General features: G+C 42.9%; 1 protein-coding gene across 3 annotated transcripts in view; it reads right to left on the bottom strand.

Annotated features, from left to right (window-relative positions):
* Positions 1–9422: 9422 nt before the first annotated feature.
* Positions 9423–21347, bottom strand: part of ANKRD28 (ankyrin repeat domain 28) — a 121347-nt gene continuing 109422 nt past the window's right edge. For 2 of the 3 annotated variants that reach the window (XM_066584843.1, XM_066584841.1), the window contains exons 22-28: positions 19898–19985; positions 19725–19808; positions 18829–18974; positions 17015–17097; positions 16370–16452; positions 16073–16164; positions 9423–15781 (exon numbers count right to left, since the gene is read on the bottom strand). In XM_066584843.1, the coding sequence (XP_066440940.1) occupies positions 15504–15781; positions 16073–16164; positions 16370–16452; positions 17015–17097; positions 18829–18974; positions 19725–19808; positions 19898–19985 (854 nt within the window). In that variant the 3' untranslated portion in view covers positions 9423–15503. The remainder of the gene's footprint in view (positions 15782–16072; positions 16165–16369; positions 16453–17014; positions 17098–18828; positions 18975–19724; positions 19809–19897; positions 19986–21347) is intronic. The other variant, XM_066584844.1, reaches the window with a different exon arrangement.

The raw sequence follows: 21347 nt of genomic DNA on the forward strand, positions 1-21347 counted from the left end.
CTAGTCAAGTCTATGAACATTTATAGTTCACAGATTTGTGTGAGAGAATGTGCGAATAGGGAGGCTGCTAGTGAGAATGGGAGAAAGAGAAACAGGCCTTGAGAAGACCATCAGCACTAGCACCCATACTGCAACAATGGTCACAGTAGTCATCTTTTGCATGAAGCCTACGTGTTCCTGAAGAACTCTAGTCTTGTAAACGGCAACAATCTGGGTTGTCTAGTAGGGTCGGACTTTCACCAAGATGTCATTTTAACAGCAGGATTCTAAATAGCCGCATGAAAATTTGGTGTTACAAAAGGTCACGCAAAAGGCCGACAGTGAAGCTTCATGGTCTCTGTAGAAACATCTAGTGTAGGAAAAAAGGAGCAGTATAAGGCATCATGTCCACGGGGAAAATCAGGCCCGCCGCGGATTCTTCATGGAGAATCCCTGAGCGGGTCCCTCCTTTCCCGTGAACATGATGCTAAAAAAAATTTACTTACCTGTCCGGACGCTGCGGACCTGGCCCTTCGTCACAGCCTGACCTTTCTTTGGCCCGGCGGATGTGCTTGGCCCTCCGACAGTGTGCCATGCGCATGCGGCGGGCACTCCATTTTTTTTTTTTTTTAACTCCTGCGCGCGGAGAGCAAACATTCAGGTGCAGGTGTACCATGGATCCGGACGGCTTCCATAGGCCTCAATAGAAGCCTGCGGGAGCCGTCCCCGCGAGAGACCCGCACGGAAATGGAGCATGTCGCGTTTTTTTCCCCGGCACATGCAATCCGTGCCTGAAGGGAAAATGACATCCGCAGGTATTTAACTACCTGCTAGTGTCCAATGCATCCCTATGGGGCGCGGAGCCGCGTGTTGGAAAAACGCTGCAGATTTTAAATAACAATTATCCCGTGGACATGAGGCCTAAGTGTATACTATTTAACGGTCCACTGTAAGCAATATTGCAGGAAAGAATAGTGCAGAAGGATCGCAGCAAACTTCTAATTGAAGCTGTTTGTATCCAGTACGGAGCTATCTAAGGCGCAGTCCAAAGACTGGATCAGTTATACGGTAAAAGAAAACTCTTACCACCAGTGGCTTTCATCGTTGCTGGTTCCAGAGAACCTGAACCAATCAAAAGGAAATCCTGTTAAGGATTCCTTGCAATGGCATTTGCATCCTGGGATTTTAATCCTAGGGACTGTGTTCATGGATGCCACTAATGCCCAGGCTAAGAGTCTGCCTTATGCGGTAAGTTTTCCCTATTCATTTCTTCCAGAGAAGACATAGAAAAAAACTTCTGAGTGTAATTGCTTAGCTAACCCCTTAACGCTATAGGACGTAAAGTTACATCCTGCAGCGTTGGGGTATGTTCGAAGGGAGATCGCATGGCGATCTACCTCAATACAACGCGTGCGCTGGCTGTTTCTTACAGCTGACACCCGGCGGCAACAGCTCCGATAAGCCGCGCAGCTGATTAGATCTGTTAATCATTTAAATGTCGCTGTCAATTCTGACAGCAGCATTAAATCCCCCGAACAATGTTCAGGGGTCTCATATGCCCCCCCCCCCAATTGAGATCGCAGGGAGCCGTGCAGGCGGCATGGCAGGCAGCTGCCTTCTGGAAGCCCCCAGAGCTGTCTCGGCAGAATGCTTATCAAGCTATGCCATTTGGTGGCTTGATGTAATTCTATGGTATTACATCATACTGCTGGCGTGATCAAAGCATTGAAACTTGTTGTCCCCTCTGGGGACTAAGAAAAAAAAGTTAATAAAATCAATAAAGTTTAACTAAAATAAAAAGAAAAAAGTGATAAAAGTACAAAGAAAAAACACTTTTGCCATATTTATAATAAAAGAATCTAAATAAAGGATACTAAATACATTTAGTATCTCTGCGTCCATAAGCATCTGATCAAAGCAGCGTATTTACTACGCATGGTGAATGTTCTCAGAAAAACAAAATAAAGAACGCCCGAAATGTGCTTTTTTGGTCACCCTGTTTTCAAGAAAAAAATGCAATAAAAAGCGATCAAAAAGTCGTATGTATTCCAAAATGGTAACAAACCAAACTACAGGACAACCTGAAAAAAATAAGCCCTTACACAACTAAGTCAATGGAAAAATAAAAAACCTGTTGCGCTCAGAAGATGGCGGCAGAAAAAAATAAATAAAAGATATTAAATATCTTTGAGAAAAAATAATAGTACAGCAAAAAACCCAGCTCGGATTGGGTGAAAACGTGTGGTACTACAGATCTCAGCAAGCCTGGGTTAATGCTTAGAAATAGTTAGAACAAGATTGTTCCTAAGATGAGATATACTGACCGGACGTAAATCTCATATTGTGGCGAGTATGCACATAGTATGTGGCTCTGGCCGGCCCCAGTCCGAGTTTTATTCTGGAATCAGACATTGCACTAAGACTGCCTGCATGGAACTGCAGGAGGGGCAATAATAGGGGAGCTAGTCATTAAGAAAGGCTGACCCAGTCCGGAGCGGATAGGAGGAGCAATGTCTCCACAGAATTCCTGTGCATAGTACTCTTTCCAGTATGGTAGAAACCACAGGTCACCGAGCCCGGATTAATGCTGAGGTTGTTAGGTCAGGGTGGAGGCGGGCCAACAGTATTTGAAAAGGGAGTGTGTGCTGTGCAGAGATTGGACAGTAGTCCTCCATGGTGTAGACCTTGAGCTGGGGGCTCAATTAGAGCTACCGCCTACAGATGGGGGCCCGGCCGCATCACGAGCCACATCAGGATCTACACGTGTGGCGATACAAAAACACAGGCCACATTGGGGCCTACATGCGCGGCAGCATGAAAACAAGCAGGCCACAGCAGGGCCTACAAGCGCGTGACAGCTGGGGGAGGCAAGCAGGCCGTCTGTCATGTCGGCCAGCGACAGAAACACAGGCTGCTCGGTGGCAGAAACTAGACCGCATTGCAACAGTCAACAAAAGTAAAACTGCATGGAGGCCGGCGTCAGAAACAATAACTACATTATAGCCGGAAATACAAAGCCGCATGGCCAGCAGAGGAGGGGGCTCCTGTTACAGGAGCAGGGCAGAGAAGTGAGAGATACTCACCTACTCTGCCGGGTGTAATGATGCTGAGGAATGTTTCCTCATATCCAGAAGGGAACCCCCATCTACTCGCGGTCCTGTGGAGAGAATAGGAATGCTCCAGGATGGGGAACCCTATGGCTGGCGGGTCACTGTCATAGTAACATAGTTCGTAAGGCCAAATGAAGACAATGTCCATCTAATCCAGCCTGTCTATCCTCCTGTGTTGTTGATCCAGAGGAAGGCAAAAAAACCCCCAAGAGCAGAAGCCAATTAGCCATTTTGGGGGGAAAATTCCTGACTCCCTAATGGCAATCAGACTGTTCCCTGGATCAACCCCTAATAGTTCCTACCAGGCAGCTGTCTCATTTTGTATATTAGCCTATTATGTGGCACGGTATCAAATGCTTTAGAGAAGTCCAGATATACGAGATCAATAGATTCTCCCAGGTCCAGCCTAGAGCTTACTTCATCGTAGAAACTGATCAGATTTGTCTGACATGAGCGACCCTTCATGAATCTATGCTGGTGAGGAGTTATTCCCTTGTTCTCCTTGAGGTACTCATTAATGGCGTCTCTCAGAATCCCCTCGAAAATTTTTCCCGTTACTGAAGTGAGACTTACTGGCCTGTAGTCACCAGGCTCACTTTTGGTCCCCTTTTTGTAAATTGGAACCACGTTGGCAATGCGCCAATCCAATGGTACTACACCGGTCTTGATAGTGTCTAGAATTATTAGATATAGCGGCCTAGCTATCTCATCACTTAGTTCCCTTAGTATCCTTGGGTGTATTCCATCTGGGCCTGGCAATTTATTGATTTTAATCTTCTTTAATCGGTTCTGCACTTCCTCTTGCGTTAGGAATGACATAGTTTGTGAGGGGTTCATTTTATTCCCCTGCATCTCGTGTGGCATTTTCTTTCCGTTAGTGAATACGCTTGAAAAGAAACTATTTTCTTCAATAATTTCTCCTGCATTATTTGTTAAAGGGCCAGCGCTCTCCCTGCAAATCCTTTTGCTGTTAATATAGCTGAAAAATAGTTTCGGGTTGTTTTTGCGTTCTTTGGCGATCAGTCTTTGTGCCTCCTCCTTGGCAATTTTGATCCTATCTTTGCATATTTTGTTTTTCCCTATACGATTTTAGCGCTTCTTCGCTGCCTTGTTGCTTTAGTAGTTTGAACGCTTTCCTTTTTTCGTTTATTGCCCCTCTTACCGTCTTGTTGAGCCACATTGGTTTCCTTTTAGTTGAGATTCTTTTATTTTTAAAGGGAATGAACTGCTCACATGAGGTGATTAGGATCCTTTTAAACTTTTCCCATTTATCCTCTGTACTGATACTTTTGAGGATGTCGTCCCAATTAATGTTACCGATAGTAGCTCTGAGCTGATCAAATTTTGCTTTACCAAAGTTTAGTTTCTTTGTCGCTCCCTGATAAGACTTCTTATTGAATGACAGCTGGAAGTTGATTATATTGTGGTCACTGTTCCCCAAGTGCCCTTCAACCTGTACCCCCCTTTATTCGGTCCGGTTTGTTAGTTAGTACTAGGTCCAGAATGGCCCTCCCTCTTGTTGGTTCCTGTACAAGTTGGTTCAGGTAATTATCTTTAATCACTCTCAAGAACTTATCACCCCTGTGAGATTTGCAGGTTTCATTTTCCCATGTTATAGCTGGATAATTAAAGTCCCCCATGATAATTACTTCGTTGCGGTTTGACACTTCTTCTATCTGCCTTAATAGTACATTTTCAGTTTCTTCTGTTGCTTTTGGTGGTCTACAGAAAACCCCCATCAAGATGGTTATTTTTTTTTTCTCCCTTTCTTTCTACCCACAGAGATTCCACCTGTTCACCTCCTACTCCTATATCCTCCCGTAGTCTCGGCTTTAAGTACAATTTAACGTACAGACATACCCCTCCCCCTTTCTGGTTCCTTCGGTCTCTTCTGAAGAGATTGTACCTCTGTAAATTCGCCGCCCAATCGCACTTATCAAGCCATGTTTCCATTATTCCGACTATATCATAATTTTCATCAGTCATTCTCACTTCAAGCTCACCCACTTTACCAATCAGACTCCTTGCATTCATGGTCATACAATTTATATAGCTTTTTTTGTTTAGATTCGTTTTGTTGCTATTCCTACTAATGGCTGATCTAACAGTTCTAACTGTACTAACCCCATCTCCTGATCGACCCCGATTCCCCTTGCTTAGACCCAGGTCGCTAGCTACACTGGCTACCTCACTATTTCTCATTTTGCCCTCCCCCCCCCCCCAGTCCCTAGTTTAAATACTCCTCCAGCCTTCTAGCCATCTTCTCCCCCAGCACAGCTGCACCCTCCCCATTAAGATGCAGCCCGTCCCTACAGTAGAACCTGTAGCCGACAGCAAAGTCAGCCCAGTTCTCCAGGAACCCAAATCTGTCCTTCTTACACCAACTTCGAAGCCACTTGTTTACCTCCCCCAAGATCCTGCTGCCTTTCTAGCGTGGCTTTAGGTGCAGGTAGTATTTCCGAGAAAACTACCCTGGAGGTCCTCGCCCTAAGCTTGGACCCTAGGTCCCTAAAATCATTTTTGAGGGCCCTCCATTGACCTCTAATTTGTTCATTTGTGCCAACGTGCACCATGACCGCTGGATCCTCACCAGCCCCTCCCAGTAATCTGTCAATCCGATCGGCGATGTGTCGAACTCGAGCACCAGGAAGACAACACACCGTTCGATGATCCCGGTCTTTATCGCAGATTGCCCTATCTGTCCCCCTTAGAATTGAGCCCCCACCACTAGGACCTGTCTAGCCTGCCCTGTCAAGCAGAGTTGATGTGACTCCTTTTGTTCTTGGAGGGGGACACACAATGTGCCATCTGCCCTCCTTGTGGGGGAACAGGGAGAGTCCTGCCTGACCTGTGATGCCCACATCCATGTGGTCTTGAAGACCGTTGATTGAAGAGGTCTGCCTCCTACAGTCTCTAAACTTAAACGGAGTGGCTTGGTGCCTGCAAAAGGGATATAGGTAGTAACGTTAACACTTTTCTGCTTAGTGTTGTCTCCTAGTGGCAGAAACTATACCCACAGTCCTTAGCTGTGTCCCCCTATGATACAGACAAGAAAAAAAATTGCAGCTTGCTTTAAGTTTGTCTGTGACCACCCGGATATTCCACAATGCTTTGCCGGACAAATGAGACAACTGCATATTTTTTTTTAGCAAAACCGTAAACACCAAAATCTCATTTCAACTGTGAAACATGATGGAGGGAGCACCATGATCTGAGGCTGCATTTCTGCCTCAGGGCCTTGGCATCTTGTGATCCTTGTCAGAATGACAATTTTTAGGATGTATTAAAACATTTAACCGGAAAACACACCTCAAGCTGAAGAGACACTGGGTGATGCAACAAGAGAATGATGCAAGGCCTGACCTCAACGTAACTCAGGTGCTGTGGTAGACCTGAAGAAGGCCGTGCACACATTACATCCTAGAAGTAGGGATAAAATGAAACATTTACAGCAATGAATATCCACAAATCACTCTCAAGAATTTTATAAGTCTTATTTGCAGCTCCAGGAAACGTTTAATTGGGGCGATTGCTGCTAAAGCAGGATTTACAGGTTACTACATTCAACGACTGTCACCTTTTCTCCCTGCACTGCGGACATGTAACATGCTCTAATAAAAGGAATGAACCGTCAAGTTATTTGTTTGTTATTAATTTACATTGTTATCCAAGTCAGAATAATAGTCAAGCACAATCAGACTACATTTCATTAACCAATGCAGAAATAGAGCCAATTCCAAAAAGGGTTGAAGACGTAATCCAGCATCAGGATAAAAGATGATCGGCATTTCATTGTGGCATTATGTCAGTCCATTTAAGACAACAGCTCAGCTATGATTAAGGAGAGGCACCTGAAACACTTAAGAAGTTGGTTCTGCTTTTGTTTCAAGGAGATTGTAGTTATGCTGCAATAAAGTCTGGATTTTTCTTCATCCCGATTTTGGATCTGGTCTTTTTTTTCTGTTTGAGGATTGTTGGATGATGGACAAGAATTATACAGCTGCTTCCTGTTATACAGTATATTACAAAGGGTTCACTTTTTCGTGCAACTGTACAACTGATGTAGTTGGTCCTCAGAGGATAACTAGGTTGCCCCCATAGACATGAGGCAGTCAGCCACACTAAAAAAAAACCCGTCAGCTTATATTAAAATCAAAACTTCCATATCAAGTGCCTGAAGGCAGAAAGGAAGCTTCCCACTTATGGGGCTCTGTATTGTTCTGTGACAAGGCGGTGAGGACTTCAGCTACCTCTCACCTCATGAGCGTTGGGCTGTTACAGTGTCAAGCCAATCTCTTTAATGGCAGAGTGCGGTGTAGTGCAATGTTCCATTAAAGAACTGTATAGACATGCCCTGGAGGCACAGGGCATCAGCAATTACAATGCATATCTACAGCAAGGAGGAGGGAAGGTGTCAAACACATTGTCTAAATTCATTTGACAATTCTTTTTATCTATTTAATGAGAACAAAAAAACCCCAAAAAACAAGAAAAACACCACACCTATCCCACAGCATGTTGTCATATAAAAAAACAAAACGTAATAAATGGCAGCTGAGAAACAAGCTCTAATAATCCACTTTGGGGGAAAAAACTGCTTGTAAAATACTGTACTTTGACATTCATTCATACACAGACTGAAAAAAATAATGTAGTTGTTGGAATCAAATGAAACTTAGTGTGTGAGAATATAATGAAGCTATATATAAGCGGTTTATATGTGTGAATGTCATTACAATATTAGAGCTAAAGGATACATTTATTAGGGAAAGCTGTATAATTCAAAAACGAGACTCTAGTACCCCATTGGGCCGCATCTAGCCCGGATACATGATGAGATACAGTAGGCCATAGAGGCATGCAGGCTCCATATATTATTCAATGGCACATTTCCTCACAGATATTGCAATTGAGCCACTAGATCCTGCATACTTATAGGCTGCCGTAGCAGATGTCCCAGCTGACAGCATTAATGCTTGATCGGCAATAAATCTGCCCACTGGGCAGGCCAAGGAGGTGTGGTAACCTAGGTAGGCATTCCTAGGAAATCCTTGCCAAGTTATCCTGCTGTAAGATACCTGCGGAAGTCCTGCCACGAGAGGCTACACACGGCTGTAGAATTTCCAGAACATAATCATTGAGATGTTTGTGGCGCTCAATCACTAATTGGGGTGACTGATGCATTTGATGGCTCCACAGATCATCACACCAGCAGTTGGGGCAGTGTGTTGCTCCGCAGCAAGGGCAGGATTTGAAGCACTCACCAAGGGGCCTCCATACTCTAAACACAACCGTCGTCTACCAAGCAGAACTTGGAATTGTCGCTAAATATAATACAGTTCCAGTTTGTAGCAGTCCAGGTTTCTTGTTCACACCACCACTGCAAACGAAGGCAATGGGGTCGAGATGTTAATTGCAGGATAGGTAATGAAGATAGTGATACCAAATTTCCTTCTGCTAAGCGCCTGAAAACAGTCCAGGCAGAGACAGGGGACTGTAATGAAGGTGCCACCTGTGCCTGGATGGTGGATAACGAAACTACTTTATCTGCTCTTGCTTGTTGGCAGATCAAACAATCCTCTCTACTGGTGGTCTGTCTTGGGCGTTCGGAGTCTGTTTGCAGTATGTGCGTGCCCTCACATAACCAACTAGTCGAAACAACTCCTAACAGCTTGGTCAGAATGGCCTAGGAGGCGGCTAATTTGTTGAAACGCCCATCCAGCTTCTATCATTCCAATGATGCGTGCCTTCTCAAAGTCTATTAATTGGCCAAAATGTCTGAGTGTCGCAGCATGTATAGCAGTCGACGATCTCTCAACAAGATATACACTACAGAAAAGTAGCCTTTTTATAGGGCAATGGAGGAAGCCCCTCACGGTTTCTGGTGGCAAGAGCCCGTGTCTAGTAAGAACCCAACTGTAATCATTTCCATATCTGCCTCCGACATAACTTCATGCTGAGCTTTGGAGCAATCCGACATTTCTATCGTTGACAAAGAAAATTCACCAAGATCTATATAACATCTGACTGCAAGCGGGGAAAAAAAATGGTGACGTTGTGGTCCAAATAAGGGCATGACTATGGATCAAGTGTAATTTTATTATTTTGGTGAAGTACCAACCAAAGAGGTTGAAAGTAGAATGCCAAAATTCTACTAAATCATACTGTAGCTAAAGTGAAAGAGTAAAGAATGCACAAGTGATGAAAAAGGGAGGCGCACATAAGTTACTAATTACTCCCACTTTCTGTAGATTTACAAAAAAAAAAAAAAAAAAAAAAAAAACACACCCAAAAAACACCTTTCTATAAAATATAATCACCAGGGAATCAAACCTTAATTAAACATAACTCACATTTTATTATACTCCATAAAATATACAGGAATTTCAAATGTACTGAAAGAGTGCAGGTAAATACAGTATCCAAGCAGTCACTATTTCTATGTACATGCCGATATTGTCTTTAAGAAAAAAAAAAAAAAAGAAAGAAAAAACCTTCACAAAATGTTCAAATAGATCAAAATACTGTCACATTCTGTTCATAAAACCAGCAGATCATTAATTACAATGTAAAAGTTTTCCAGTTTCACATTACAGAAAAAGAAAAAAAAAAGGGAAACAAAGTTTGTATGTTTATGATTGGCCTGGAATAAAACTTTTAGGATAAACTGAAAAACTAAAAAAAAACGCAATTAGTTCAAAAAGGCATTAAATACACTTTCTGTAAAAGGGTTTCAATTAGAAGGTAATAAATGGTTTTCAAATTTTAAATTTTGCAACAGACCGCAAAACCCAAAGCTTTGCGTATTTACAGGTTTTGTTTTTTTTAAGTTCGATCATTTTTTTTCCATTTTCTGTTTCGAATACAAATAAATACACAATAAATAAAATAACCATTTTTGAAGTCGACTGCTTCCACTGCCCACCCTCCACCCCCAGTTTCATTCCACCAGCAAAACATCTCAAATTTACAAAGTCATTAAAAAAAAAAAAAAAGTGGCCTAAAATTTTGAAATTCTACATGTGTCCAAGAATTTATCAATTGTTGGTAATCAATGCCGAATTAAGATGAAACTGTCCAAAGGGTCACATTGCGTAAACCACATGCAGCATGAACAAGGGCGGGTATGTCCATTGTGTCGGTGCACTTTTTTTTTTTTGTCAATGAGTATATATAACTTCTGAATGAAAAAAATAAAAGGCAACGTTGCAGTTAGCTCCATGTATGTGCAAGTAAGGGAATGACTATGGGTTCAGTTATGTAACTGGTTAAGTAACTACTAAGGAGGTTTAAGAGGTAGGCTGCTAAAATTCTACTTAAATCATATTTTAGGTGAACTGAAACCGAGCGGATTACTCCTCTCTAAATATGCCCCATGATTTCTGCGCCAGCCTCTCCTGCCTAGATCATCAGAGTGACAGCCCTCTTCTTATACAAAAGCAGAGAAAGTAACCGCCACTCTAGATGATCGGGGCATGACTCCAAGACTTGGAACGGTGTTCCGACCCAAGTGTCAAGGTATGTTTATACAGAAACATCGCAGAGTTTCAGAATACACATGGGTTCAGTGTACAAGCCTGGCCTGGGTACGGGCACAGCATGAGCCTCGCGTGGGTATGGGCACAGCATGAGCCTGGTGAGCGGGCTCAACAGGATCCTTCACCAGAACAAATGTACCATAGATATGCTGATTTGCCAGGTTCCTCACACTGGAGAGCTGCCGTTTACTAGCATCTCCTAATAAAATTATTTCTCTGCTGGGTCAAGTACTAAAATTCCAATTTGTTTTGATCCTGTTCTGCTTTGTCATTCAATAATTGTGACCTTGACAGACCTGCTCCCCAAATCCAACACCCCTATACAGTACACTCAAGTGTGATTTTGGGAAATAAGAATTTTCTAGCATAAAAATCTGTCTAATTGTGGCAGGGGGTGGGAGACCACTGGAGCCTTCAACAATCCTGCAAATGAAATTGGCTTGACAATAGTCAAGACCAATAGTCCAGACTTGTGTACACAATTTGACCTTAAAGGGATTGTGTCACTGGGTTCATGAATTTTGAGTTCTGAGTCACGGAAGTGGGCCTTGTTGGCCTCTCCCCGCCCGATGCATGCAGAGTGACCGCTCTCTCCCTAGACACAAAGGGAGAGAGGGCTGCCTATCTGCAGGATGCGGGCCAGAAGAGGTTGGGCACAGTCCGCCTCCGGGAATCAGCTCCAAGTCAAGCTTTATGAACCTGGTGACAACGCCTTCAAGTTCTTAGAACATGAATGAGAGAAGATATTTTCTAAATTAGCAGCAATTAGAAATCTAGTGGTCTAGAAAACATCAGTCCACCATGATGGCTTGTGTCGTAATTCGAGCAGTTTGTGTACAGGGCTGTTACTCAGCTGTAAACCAAATAGGACATCTTTCTCTGGATACCATGAAGCTCCCAACTAATGTCATAGTTTGGTATAGTCTAAACCAGTAGTCAGGACAGACTGCCTTCAGATTGTAGTATACGTTAAGTGTTCTACTAAATGTAAATAATTGTGCTTATTAAACAGCCCTTAAAAGCTACTATTGTGGTATGTTCACATGTGGCCGAAATGCTGCAAATTCCCCAAAGTGGAAATTTCAATGCAAAATCTGCAGCATTTGCACAGCCAATTTCAGCCTTCAACGCTCCGTCTCACCTAGGAATGCTGCGCGTTGCTAGTCCCCAAAAGCACATGGCTGAGCAGCGCCGCCGCTGCTGGTCAGGAGATGCAAGAATGGCATCATGTGACCAGTGGTAGCAGCACTCAGTCTCCTGTGCAGGGTGACAGTCCGTGCTGCGCTGCTGGGACTGGCGGTGTGCCGATTTTGACACGTTCTTTGAAGCAGAAATGCTGTGGATTTTGCAGCAGGACTTTCTACTGCAGATAATCTGCAGCGCTCCCGCCATGTGTAAAGGCACCCATAGGGTATATTCATACCCAGCAGATTTGTTGCAGAAGTTTCTGTGTATCTGAAGATCCATTTATCTGAGCACTGTGGTATTTCGCCGCATGAACATTAGACTGTCCGATGATTAGGACAGTCGTTAACATTTCTAGAACAAATACGCCACATGACTATATCCTAAGATTGCATTCACATGTGTTCAAAATCTGTTTTTCTTCATGCCACCGTTACCACAAAATCATGGGAAAATGCTGCAGTTTCGCCACAAATTCACAAAAAGCACAATATTTTAAAGCGATTTCGTAACAAAAAAAAAACAAAAAAAACTCCACCACGATTTGGCAATAACATATAAATGCCCCCTTAGTCCGGCTTCACACGGGCGTATTTGTATGTGCAATACGCAATGAATTGATTTCAATGGAATCATTCACATTTCCGTATTTTGTTCGTGCCTAAAAAATAAGGCATGTTCTATGTTTTTTGTATTTGCGCACCAAAGGTTTCCATAGAAGACAATAGGGGGTGCGTAAGTGCGTGCGCGATACGCAAAGAGATGCGTGAAACTTTGCGTAATTCTGCTGGAAAGAGAACACATCTGGAACTATTCAGCCATGGTAATTGGTGCTTGCGTTTGGCGTGCACGCATGAACATGCCATGTGGGCAGAAAATGTACATTAAAATATGCTAATACGTGCAAGAAATGCCTCATTTAGTATGTAGTTGCGCTAAGGCGTGCACAATTGTGCTTTAGCGCGCGTGAAGCCGGCTTTAGGGTTCTTTCAAACGAGTGGAAAAGTCTCCCGCAGACAAATTTGCACCAAAATCTGCCGTTCTTACATGCGGACTGGTTCTATTTCCCGGATCAGAAAAAATGGAATGAAAACAGAAATAAAACTTGAAAATTTGAGATTTCTGGAGCAAAGTGCCCAGAAGACTGCGAAACATGCTTTGTGCCACATTTACTATGTGTTTTAGACTGTTTTGGGTCTTTTTGTCGCTGTGTCCTACAAAGGGGTGTGCCTTCACACACACCAAAGAAAAAAAAAAAAGAGCGTGGCCTAAATTGCAGTCTGCAGCGCTACTTGTTCCATTTAGAAAACGTAAACCGAACTAAACGAAAGCAAAAACTGGAACTGAAAATGTATTTCCAAACCAAATTTTAAAAAAATGGGAAAAAAACCCCAAACTTTTCCAAAAACATAACAGAGACCCGAAAATCCCTGAGATGTAACACTAGTGTGAACAAGCCCTTAGGCTAGTTTCACACACCTTTTCATACCAAGCTTCTGCATCCATGTACTGCACAATGTCAGTGAGTAGGCTATAAGCCCCATTCACTAACGATGGAAAAATTCTCTTGCGGATTGGAGTCATGTTGTGGACAGAACGCACCAAGTGAGGGAGTGCGCCGAATCTACAAAGGACACCAAGCTTAAAGCCAGATTTTCTCGCAGATGTAATGGGATCACGTTATTGCTCCTATAAGATTGGAATCACACATACAGGTTTTTGAGGAACTGATTCAAAAAGGAATGGGAAATATATCGGAAGGACTTCTAGGCCATCTTTACCCGGGAACGGATACGCCGCGAGAGTCCGCTGCAAAATTCCCAGCGTACGATCCACAACGTTTTGAAATCCCAGATAAATTGAGTTATAGTGATTTTTCGCCTACACGTAAAATATCTGCTGAGTAATTGTGCTTGTGGAGTGGATTTTAATGTTGTGGAAAAACAGCGTATAATTGACTTTTCTGCAGCAGAATTTAACAAAGAGTTCATATAAAAGCCAAATCTCCAAATGTTTTTGCAAGGGTTGGTTGCATTGCTAGTTTAAGTGTGGATCCACATGTTAATTTGCATCAGTCGTCCAATGACTTTGTTGAGTAAACGAACGGAAATCAAATTTGCACTAAAATCTTCATGAGAAAAAAAGCACCATTTGCAAAGAAAAACGGCACGAAATCTGCAACAAGCAGATTTGCGGATTTCAGAACGGTTTTCCAACTGCCCTGCAGAAATTCCGCAGCCAATCCGCCCCACATGAAAATAGCCATGCAGTACTGCTCTCCTTCCTGCTGGATCCACCACTAACTTGGGCTAAAGATTCCGGACGTAAATGGGCAAGACCCAGACCAGCAACAGTTCAAACGAACCGAATCAGAGTCCTAGTGTTTGGTCCGGTAGACCTTGGGAGGAGGCCATGACTTCGTATAATTGTCCCTTACACACAACTGCCTTCAATGCAACATTTAACAGTGTAAAAAGTATAACTAAATCTAAAAAACAAAAACTATTTCTAAAAAGTATTAACGAAAAAAAAAAAAAAGAGCATTGATAGATGCTGAACATGGACCATAAAGACCAACTGAGGCATCTAATCAGTCATTAACAAGAAAACAAGTGGTTATTAGCCTTCAAAACTAACTTCACATTACGATAAAACCAAAGCCCGCTCGTCTGACCAACGTTATATGCCCGTTCTAAGTAGTCAACTCATCTTTTATTATTTTTTTTTCAGATTTTATTTTAACTTAAGACCAAATGAACATGAGGAATCCTGCCGCATGTGTTCATACATGGGAACATACCACGAGTGCCACTTAAAAGCCATAATCAGAAAAAAAACAAAAACACAACAATTATTGATTCCCCAGACAACATTATCCAAATTCAAAAACAGTGAACAACAAGGAAACGATCGAAGAAATCATCCCGTTCAGCTCTTGCTATGCAAAAACAAGGGGAAACAAAAAAAAAAAAAAAAGTTAAAAAATAAAATAAATCCTATTCTGGACATTTTCTCGGCATGAACAGAAAGAAACAAGACCTAGAAAATAAAGATTAGATGCACAGTTCTAGATTAACGGATTCCAGTCATTTTACATCCAAAAACCATTTGTAGAAATTAACAAAAAAAAAAGAGAAAAAAACAAAAAAAAGTTATTTGGTCCTTTTGGCAAACTGATGTCCACACGATGCCAGATGTACCAAATTAATTTATTGCCATCAAAATTGGTTTTGTTTTATACAATGTTTATTATAGTGTTTCCTGTACAACAATAATAGTAGGGAGTCTGCTGACCGCACCGCTCCGCCCCGCATTATAAAAGATTCTCTCCACACAGACAATAAAACTTTAAATAAAACAGCAACGACCGCCTGAAAGTCCTCCGATCCTCCGCTCCCACAACAGGTTCCCGAACTGTAGAAGGACAACTTAGTCAGGTGTAGAAAGGATTCTTATCCAACGAAAAGGGTTCAGATTAAAACATTTGCAAAAAGTTATTCATCAAATCAGTGTATCATTTTTTTTTTTTTTAAAAAGGAAGAAAAAAAAAAAAAAAGACAAAAACTTTGTGATAATTTAACCTCTAAATTTCTGGCCGCTGTGGCAGAACCAGGAAGAAAACACTATATTTCAGGTTGAACGATTGGAAAAAAAAAAAGAACTTAAAATCTGGGCTGGTTGTAAAGACCCTTCAGTAGGTCTCGGAATCAGAGTCATTGAGCTCGTCTTCTTCTGTGTACGGATATCCGTCTTCCCTGCCGATATTGTTGAAACTGCAATAAGAACTGTGCTCGGTTCTCGTGAGAGGCAAAGAGTCAAATGTGACAGTTTTTGATGGATTGGTGTAGTGATTTAAAGTTAGGGATGGCATTGTGCTGCATGATGAGACCGGCATCATGGTGGCCAAGATAAGGGCCAGACAGTCGGCCACATCCTTATTCGGGGCACATGCCAATGCTGGTGTGTAGCCTGTATCACGGGAGACGTGGGAAGGAAGGGAAAAGATCATATAATACATACATTATATACAAACATTAATATATATACACATACACACAAAGCACGAGCAAGACACAGAACACGATCAAGCCAGACACAGAGTGAGCGCAAGCCAGACACAGCAAGTGAGCGCGAAAGGTCAAGCGCAAGCAAGACACAGCGAGTGTGAGGGAGGGAGACAAGCATAAAAAGAGGGGGTAAGCACAAGAGTGTGAGCGCAAGTAAGAGAAAAAAACAATGTGGTGCTTTTGTATTAGATACCATTTTCATCGACTGCCAATACACTTGCTCCTTTCCCCAGAAGTTCTTGGACAACAACTGTTAACCCATTCCGAGCAGCTACATGCAGAGGTCTGCAAGAGATTGTGTATTTTATACAGATTTATCTCCAGATTCACTTATGTGACTGGGGTGGGGGTGGGGTGGGGGAAAAGACGTGCAAGTGATACCAATAGGACTTAGACATGTAAAAAGTGTTGAGGTCAGCGCTGCACGAGTCATGTTGGTTGCCCGCACTGACGGAATAGGTTCTCAAGCCATAGCAAGAATTTCACTTACGTTTGCAAAGCTGCGTTTGTTGCATTGATGAGGTTTCGGTCAGTAATTTGCTCTAGTATTAACAAGGCACTAGTTTCATGACCCTACAAGAGGAAACAAAATGCACTGTACTATCCCATTACTACAAAACGGCAAAGGTTCTTGCCACTTGACAACGGTGCATGCATTGGGAGAACAGCATTTGTGCCGCTGTTCACTAGTTTCCAGGATAGATTTCTAGTAATTATTACATTTTAATACATTAATACCTGAAGTTACAAGTTTTTTTTTCGGGATACTCTATTTTAGGCGCCCCGAATTCAAATCTTGGGGTCTGTGCCAATACTTATATACCCAGTATAAGGCTCCTACTAGCCACATGTAATTGGAATAAAAGAGAATGGTTTCTCTATAGCAAAAAGCAAATAGACTATAATGAGAAAAGCTATAAAATCAAGAGATATACAAAACAAGAGGAGCCCCAATTACCCAATCTTAACCCTTGAGTTGCCAGTGCATGCACAGCCACCTACCCTACAAATTAGTGGGGCTGTCAAGCACAGCCGAACACGTGCGCGTGTTCAGGCAATTCAAAGATTGCAATCAGTGACTTAACGACATAGTCTGTTACATAATGGGAGCACGCTCTTCACAACTACAACCTACCTTACTGCAAGCCAAATGTAGTGCAGTATTTTTATTGTTATCTTGCAGAGTTAGATCAGCTTTAGCGCTGCTAACTAACACCTCTGAAATAGAGAAAAAAAGAGATTAAATTATCATAAAACAAGCCCCCAGACAGCGACGTCAATGGATAAATAAAAGTTATGGTTTTTAGAAAGTGGGGTGGAAAAAATATGAAAAAAAAGGCCAGTCCTTAACGGGTTAAACCCCTAATCTAATTGAAAGAAAGAAAACTAGGGACACCATTTTTATACAGAGTTTCTTGATAACTGTTAAAAAGTTGAACATTAGCCGTCACTGGATCTGCAGTGTGCCACTGAACCAAGCCTAAATGTATACTGTCTAGTGACACCTACTGACGAGAGTTGGTGCTACAATAATGGACAGAAATGATGGCACATCCTGAGAATGAAGGCTTAGAGCACTAATTCAGCGCTCTGGACCCTTCTAAGTTTTCCTTGCACCGAAGAGTCCCAGTCACCTAACTGCGCACAGAACGGCAAGCCCTATTCCCACGAGCTCCATGCACGATGGATGACCAGGACGTCACGAATCGTGAAAGGCTCAGTGCTAAATCAGTGCTGCATTCCCCTCATTCTCAGAATAGTGAGCATCCCAGAGGTTGTAGGAACAGTGGTAGCATATCCTAACCAGCCATTAAAAGATTACAAAGCGCAACCCACATCCCAATGCGCTTCTGGCGCAGAACACACCCTTACTCACAAATAAGACCGCGTTTTGCACCAGAAACGCGTTGGAATTGTCAGTTGCACTGTGTATAGTATTCTAACATGGCTTAGGCCTCATGTCCACGGGGACAGATCTGCAGTGGGTCATCCGCACTCGTGATCCGCGCCCCATAGTGATGCATTGGACACCCGCAGGTAATTAAATACCTGCGGATGTCATTTTCCATTGAGGCGCAGATTGCGTGTGCGAGAAAACACCCGCAGCATGCTCCATTTTAGTACGGGTCTATTAAAGCCTATGGAAGTCGACCGGACCACGGCACATCCGCAACTTAATTCCTGCCGAGCACATCCGCCGAGCCGAAGAAAGAAGAAGATCCGGCCGCGATGGAGGACAGATCCACAGCATCAGGACCGGTAAGTAATGCTTACTTTTTAGCCTCACGTCCGCGGCAAAGGAGGGACCCGCTGCGGGATTCTGCATGAAGAATCCGCGGCGGGCCTGATTTCCCCATGGATTTGAGGCCTTAGGCTACCACCACACGGTCACGTGCGATATCCCGTTCGCCAACGAGCGTCTTTAAACTAATGTGACAGATTTTTCTGGCAATAACGTCTCCTATCATTTCTGTGAAGTAGCGATTCTTCCAATGGAAAACCTGGCATCGCACGGCATGCAATGTGTTTTTCAATGTCCCTACTCGTAGGCGACCAAAAGCGGCTGTGCAGCCTTAGCCTCATTTAATAAAGATCTTTAAATAATAAAGATCTTTAAATATGAACAATATGGAAGAGAAGACACATTTTTGCTACAAAGTACATGTGGGGACTCTTTCCCTCGTCAGTCAGGTGGGGGTTTAGTTGGATTAAGTGCAGCGGCCCTTTCACAGACTATCTAAAGTCACAGACGTTGTCTGAATGGTAACCCTTGTGTTCTATAGAGAACCTTGAAGTGGCGGTAACACAGAAGGTACATTATGGGACGATGTTTAACATACGGTGTAGGAACCGCTAAAAAATAATTGACCACCGAATACAATGCTTGTGGATTTAGAGGCATATTTGACATCCAGATATGTAACCCGTCTGATGGCAGGCATTGCTTACCTACTGCGTTTGTTTGCCCGTTCTCAGCAGCCATCATTAGTGGAGTTTTTCCAGAAGAATCCACAGCGTTTACTTGAGCGTTATGGCTGAGCAAAAGTTGCAGACATTCAACGTGGTCTGTAAAGGCGGCAGCATGAAGAGGCGTCCTGCAGAGGAATATTATAGAATAAGCCGCAGTCACCAAGACAGATTGGTCACTGCCAACATGGCCCTTCATCACCTATCCGAGGGGGATCCGTGAGGATCTCAGCAGTGAAACCCCCAGAGGACTTTTAGTACTTATCCTATAAATAGGTGATAAAACTCAATTTTGGGATAACACATTTAATGCCTTCTTTACCATCTATAAATCACATTTAGGCTGGAATTCCACATGTGGACCCTTAAAGGTTTATTCGCAGGTCACGTTTTTTGTAGAGATCTTAAAAAAATTTTAAAAAAAACCCACAAAGCAGCAGCACAAATTTACCACGACGTGTGAATAAACCCTAAAGGCCCATTGACACGCAACGATCATCACTCGGAATTCATTCAAACAATGGGATATGAGCCTTAATCGTTGCGTGTAAACGCTGGCATCACTTAAAATCCATCATTCAGCTAAAGGGAGATAACGGGGACCGCACACTGTTCTCCATGGGAGTCTGAGAGAACACTGTATTCTGCTGACAGCCCATGTGAGAACAATGGAGCTGTGTGCAGAGCTTAGACCACATGCTGTGCTCTGCAAAAAGCTCCTGGGGGCCCTTTACATGCAAATTAAGCTGATAAAGTGCAAAATGATCACTAAAGCTGTCAATCTTTCAATTGTTTGAAAGATTGCCTTTGTGTATAAATGGGCCTTTACAGTATCGGTCTTTACAAAAAGTATACAATATATTTTTTTCTCTACACACCTTCCTTTGGAGTCCACTGCATTCACAATGCTTGTACCTAATGTGTCTATTAACATTTCTGCAGCACCTTCATTGTCATTTATGCTAAATAGAGAGGAGAAAAAAAATAGTTAAAAACGGACTGATGTGTGCAGCCAACTAGTACTGTTCTTACTACGGGTGGATTCTCTTACACTGCACAATGCAGGGGACTGAATGAATTTCCTTCCATTTTCTGAAATACTTCTTGTTCCAGCAGCAGCTCTACACATGCATCATGACCTGAGAAGAGAAATGAGGGAGAATTTGAGAACAATTCAGACAGTTCACTTGAATTAAAAATCTAGTTGAAAATTGTTTTCTTAGGGGGTGGAGATGACACACAATGTATATCCATAAGGGGCAGAACAAGCAAACCAAACACAGAGGGGGGTTCTTTACTGTAAGAGCAGTGAGACACTGGAACTCTCTGCCTGAGGACGTGGTGATGGTGAATTTGATAATAGTTTAAGAGGGGCCTGGATGCCTTTCTTGAGCCATACAGTGACTCCACATGCTCTAGTCACTGATTTCTTTAGAGGCGTTGTTTGATACAGGGATTATTCCGATTGCCAGACTGAGTCAGGAAGGAAGTTTTTACCTTAAATGAGAAAAATCGCCATCTAACTCACTATTTTTGCCTTCTTCTGGATCAACATTGGGAGGGTAACAGGCTGAACTGAATGGCCATTTGTCTTTTTTTAGTGTTAAAACCTTAAATGTGACAAATTATATCACTGGCAATAGGTATAAAGTTTGAGATTAACCACTGTCCGACATGTGCCGTACATGTGCGGTGCATGCCGGGTGTCTGTGTGTGTATGGAGTATACTCGGGAGCAGAGCCGGCTACATATGCTGTGAGCGTCAGCTGCCTTTTACAGCTGGCAACTTACAGCAAGAGCCATGATAAGCGTTATACTAATTTCACACAGGCGAGTACGATACCGGGTCGTGAAACTGGACTGATATAGTGCTCGCCAATGTGCAATTTCCCCACGGACTCGAGGCGGTTTTGTCTTAATCCAATGCGCTTCACTTGGGGAAGTGGCGGAGGATTACGAAGCGTTTCCCATTGTTTTCAATGGGTAAACCTCACATCGGAATTGTGTGCACGCCGAACACCATGCGATTCTGTGCAGGCCTCTTTGAAAACGCTGGGCAATGCATTCCGAGGGAACATTCCAAAAGATAGGACATTCTGCAAAACTTTTCCGCGCCGTGGGAAAAAAAAAATAGATGAAAAATCATGTGTGTGTTCATGACCCAAAAGAATGGGGTTCCAATTCGTGCAAGTTTTGTATGTCTCGCAACGCACAAATCTCACACGATTTTCTTGGCAGTGTGAAACAGTCCTTAATGCCGATTGTGGCCGTCAGTTCTGACAGGGTCTTTTAAGCAGCCCTATCAAAGGTCCAGAAAAGCGGTCCCACTAAAATGGAGTAGTTGTGCACACTTCTTACCACCGCTTCCAATCATTCAGGGACCCCCAGGACCCCCCATTCTTGTCGTCATTATGGTGGTCTGACTGAGAGCCCCCTCAGTGATCAGATACTCTTCTCTTCTGTAAGTTCTGTTACTGGGACAACCTCGCTATGTTACGCTG

The sequence above is a fragment of the Eleutherodactylus coqui genome, chromosome 12, assembly GCF_035609145.1.
Source record: "Eleutherodactylus coqui strain aEleCoq1 chromosome 12, aEleCoq1.hap1, whole genome shotgun sequence".
In the NCBI taxonomy this organism is placed as follows: domain Eukaryota; kingdom Metazoa; phylum Chordata; class Amphibia; order Anura; family Eleutherodactylidae; genus Eleutherodactylus; species Eleutherodactylus coqui.